Genomic DNA, 3184 nt, shown 5'->3' with positions numbered 1-3184 from the left:
CAGACGATCTTCTAATTTTTCTAAGAGATGCTTCCAGGAGGAATGCTTGAGAGCGGAGCTTGTGAGCGGGGCACCTAGATACTTGGATGGCAAGGAGGCGGAGGTGAAACCCAGAATGCGCTCAATTGCTCTTTGAGTGGTGACAGGGGTGTTGAAGAAATAAATTTGGGATTTGACTTGATTGATGAGGGCGCCGGATGCATCAGAGAAAGTGGAAAGAAGGGTTTTTATGAAACGAGCTTCTTGGACCGAGGGATGGGCAAAAAGCATGTTGTCATCTACAAATTGCTGGTGGGTATGGACCGGGGAGTTGTGAAATGAGAGACCTCTTAGCTTTCTATTGGTCTTGGCTGCTGTGATGCTTCTACCCAAGCCCTCCGCCATGATAACGAAAAGGAAGGGGGATAAGGGATCTCCCTGCCTTATGCCTCTAGAGGGGCGAAAAGTGGCTGAGGGGATGCCATTAATTAAAACTGAGAAGAAAGCAGAGGATATTAAACTGTAGATCCATCTAATCCAGGCGGGAGCAAAGCCAAAAGCTGTTAGAATTTTGTGAATGTATACCCAACTTAAGCTGTCAAAAGCTTTGGAGAGATCTAGTTTAAGCAGCATACCTGGTTTTTTTGTTACTTTTAGAGAGTGAATTAGCTCATGAGTGAGAATAATTCCATCTGTAATTTGGCGTCCTTCAACATAGCCAGATTGCTCAGGCGAGATGATGAGGGGAAGAAGCGGTTTGAGCCTGTTAGCAATGACCTTTGAAATAATTTTGTATATCATGTTACAGAGTGCAATAGGCCTGTATTTGTCCGGTTTGTTGGAATCTTCTCCCTTAGGGACTAGAGCAATGAAAGTAGCATTTAGTCCTGGATACATCCACCTGAGCTCTCTGGACTCCTCGACCACCTGCCATACTTCGTTATTTATCAGGTCCCAGAATTTGTGGAAGAAGTTTGCTGTGAAACCGTCCGGTCCGGGCGCTTTTCCTTCTTTCATCTGTTTAACCGCCTCTTCAACTTCCTGCATAGTGATAGGTTGGATCAGTAAACTGTTGTGCTCCTCCGTTATGACCTTGGGTATGTTCCTAGTGAGTCGGTTGATAGCTGGCATTCGATTGATTTCGGGCTCTTGGTAGGCTTTTGTGAAATGGTTGGTGAATTCCTTTTCTATGCCCTCATGTGTTTCAATCTTCTCTCCCTGCTCATTAGTAACATGAGTAATTTGATTCATCATTCTTCTTTGGACTGTGGTTTTGTGAAAGAATTTTGTATTTTTTTCCCCTTCTTTGAGCCATCTTATTCGGGATTTCTGCCGCCATAGGATTTCCTCCTGCTTAGCTCTTTCTAAGATTTTTGATTCTATATCTTGTTCCTGTTTGGAGAGTTCCTCTGTTCGCCCGCCAGTGATAATTGATTGTTGTATTTTCTTCATTTCAGTATGGAGTTGGGCCTGATCTGCAAAGATGTTACCAAATGTCTTGTGGTTCCAATTTTTGATGGCCTTTTTGAGATTTTTAAGTTTTTGTTGGAACCTGGCCATTCTTGTACCCTCGGTTGTATTGAAATTTGTCCAGCATGATCTGACCATCTTTTCAAAATCTGGATGAGAAAGCCAAAATTCCTCAAAACGAAAGGGGCGTTTGAGGTTTTGACCAGGCCTGTTCCATTGGAGTTCTATGGGCCAATGATCTGATCCAGAGCATGGGATAATGGAAGCTGTAAATTCTCCACCTACATGAGTTGCGTTATCTGAGATGAGGAACCGATCAAGGCGCGATGCTATTTGTTGCGCTCCTGCTCTCTTATTTGTCCAGGTGAAGATTCCGTTGCTGGTTGGGACGTCCATTAGCCAGTTGCTGTTTATGAAGTTCTTTAGAAGACCGTCATCATTATTTGAGTTGCTTCTGCCTCCTCTTTTTTCGTCCATACTGGCTATCAAGTTATAATCTCCTCCAGAGATCCATAGAGGAAGAGGTCTGTCTCTATTGAGTTCCGACAATGTGTTCAGAAGTTGGTTTTTTTGAGCTGTTTCCTGTGGGAAATACACATTAGTTAGCAGTCCATGAGCATTCGTACCTGAGAGATGGAATGTGGCTTGGATGAAGTTCTTATTAGCTTGAATGTTGCTGAGGTGGATTTTCCGGGCATCCCAAAGAATGGCTAAGCCCCCAGAAGCGTCGTGTGCGTCTACTGCTGTGACGAGCCCTCCTGGCCAGGCCTTCGCAGCTATTCTTTCCAGAACTGTGGAGTTACACTTCGTCTCTTGTAGAAAGAGAATACTGGGTTTTTCTTGCTTCAACATGTTTTTTAGGATTCTTCCTTTCCTGGGGCCGTTAAGCCCTCTAATATTCCAAGAGATTAACTTCATTGAGAAAGGTTGGGGTGTACATTGAAGTACTTAGTCAGTTTGGCATATCGCCCTGACTCCACCAGAATCTCTCCTATCTTGATTGTTCTTTCTAGGGTGGTTTTCCGTCCCCTTTTTTTGCTGTCCTTGGTTATGAACTTGCCGTCCCATGGACTGCCAATCTGTACCCCTAGAGAATATTTTTTCTGTGCCTTGCTTAATACTGCTACTAGATTGTCCACCTGTTGTTCCGGGATTTTTTCGAAGTTCTTTGTACGACATGCTTGTTCCAGACCTGGGATATCCAGCTCCCCGATATCCAGGGTCTCCAGGTCCTCGTCCATCACTTGGGGCGATTGAAGAATATCCTCTGTTTCTGTCGAAGCTTTTCCACTTAGTTGAGAGTACTCCATATCCATTTTTTCAGTTGGCTTTGACATGTTATTATGAGGCTCTTTCAGGTGCTCTTGATGGATGATATTTTTCCCTCCTTGCATTGATGTTTCCCCCGGTTGTTGTTGCTGGACTGCTTCGTCTTTCTCCTGTTCCTCGTCCGAACCTTTCTCATCTGTTTTGTTCAGAACTTCGAATCTATTGCTAGATGTTGCCTTATTGCTAGGGTTTGCCTTGGGATTGTTGGTGGGCTTTTTGTTTCCTCTTCTTCGATTGACAACCTTTGTGAATCCATCAGGAGAATGATTGCTGGATTTGTCCGGCATAGAGGGTGGCTTATTTAGTGGGCAGTCTCTATACAGGTGTCCTATTTCATGGCATTTCCTACATCGAAAGGGAACCTGTTCATAGTCTATGACTTGAACCCATTCAGAGTCTTCGTGAA

The 3184-nt window shown here is 44.1% G+C and overlaps 1 protein-coding gene across 1 annotated transcript; it reads right to left on the bottom strand.

Moving 5' to 3' along the window:
* Positions 1-494: 494 nt before the first annotated feature.
* Positions 495-2301, bottom strand: LOC149234412 (uncharacterized). Its single transcript, XM_089368265.1, has 3 exons — positions 1585-2301; positions 631-1197; positions 495-539 (listed from the first exon to the last, which is right to left on the bottom strand). The coding sequence occupies exons 1-3, from the start codon at positions 2299-2301 to the stop codon at positions 495-497; spliced, it is 1329 nt and encodes a 442-aa protein (XP_089224391.1).
* Positions 2302-3184: the final 883 nt, after the last annotated feature.

The sequence above is a fragment of the Pinus tabuliformis genome, chromosome 8 (genome assembly GCF_031772625.1).
Source record: "Pinus tabuliformis cultivar Carrire ecotype Pingquan chromosome 8, CPIR1, whole genome shotgun sequence".
NCBI classification, from domain to species: Eukaryota; Viridiplantae; Streptophyta; class Pinopsida; order Pinales; family Pinaceae; genus Pinus; species Pinus tabuliformis.
The sequence above is the reverse complement of the archived record's forward strand: the minus strand, read 5'-3'. Positions and strand labels throughout refer to the sequence as shown.

Bases quoted from the DNA above. Each gene is read 5' to 3' on its own strand.
- LOC149234412 (XM_089368265.1), bottom strand. From the start codon at position 2,301: ATGTTGAAGCAAGAAAAACCCAGTATTCTCTTTCTACAAGAGACGAAG. The intron at 1,198-1,584 runs GTCAGATCATGC...ACTAATGAGCAG, and splicing joins ATCCAGATTTTGAAAAGATG to GGAGAGAAGATTGAAACACA. The intron at 540-630 runs GTAACAAAAAAA...AAATTCTAACAG, and splicing joins AGCTAATTCACTCTCTAAAA to CTTTTGGCTTTGCTCCCGCC.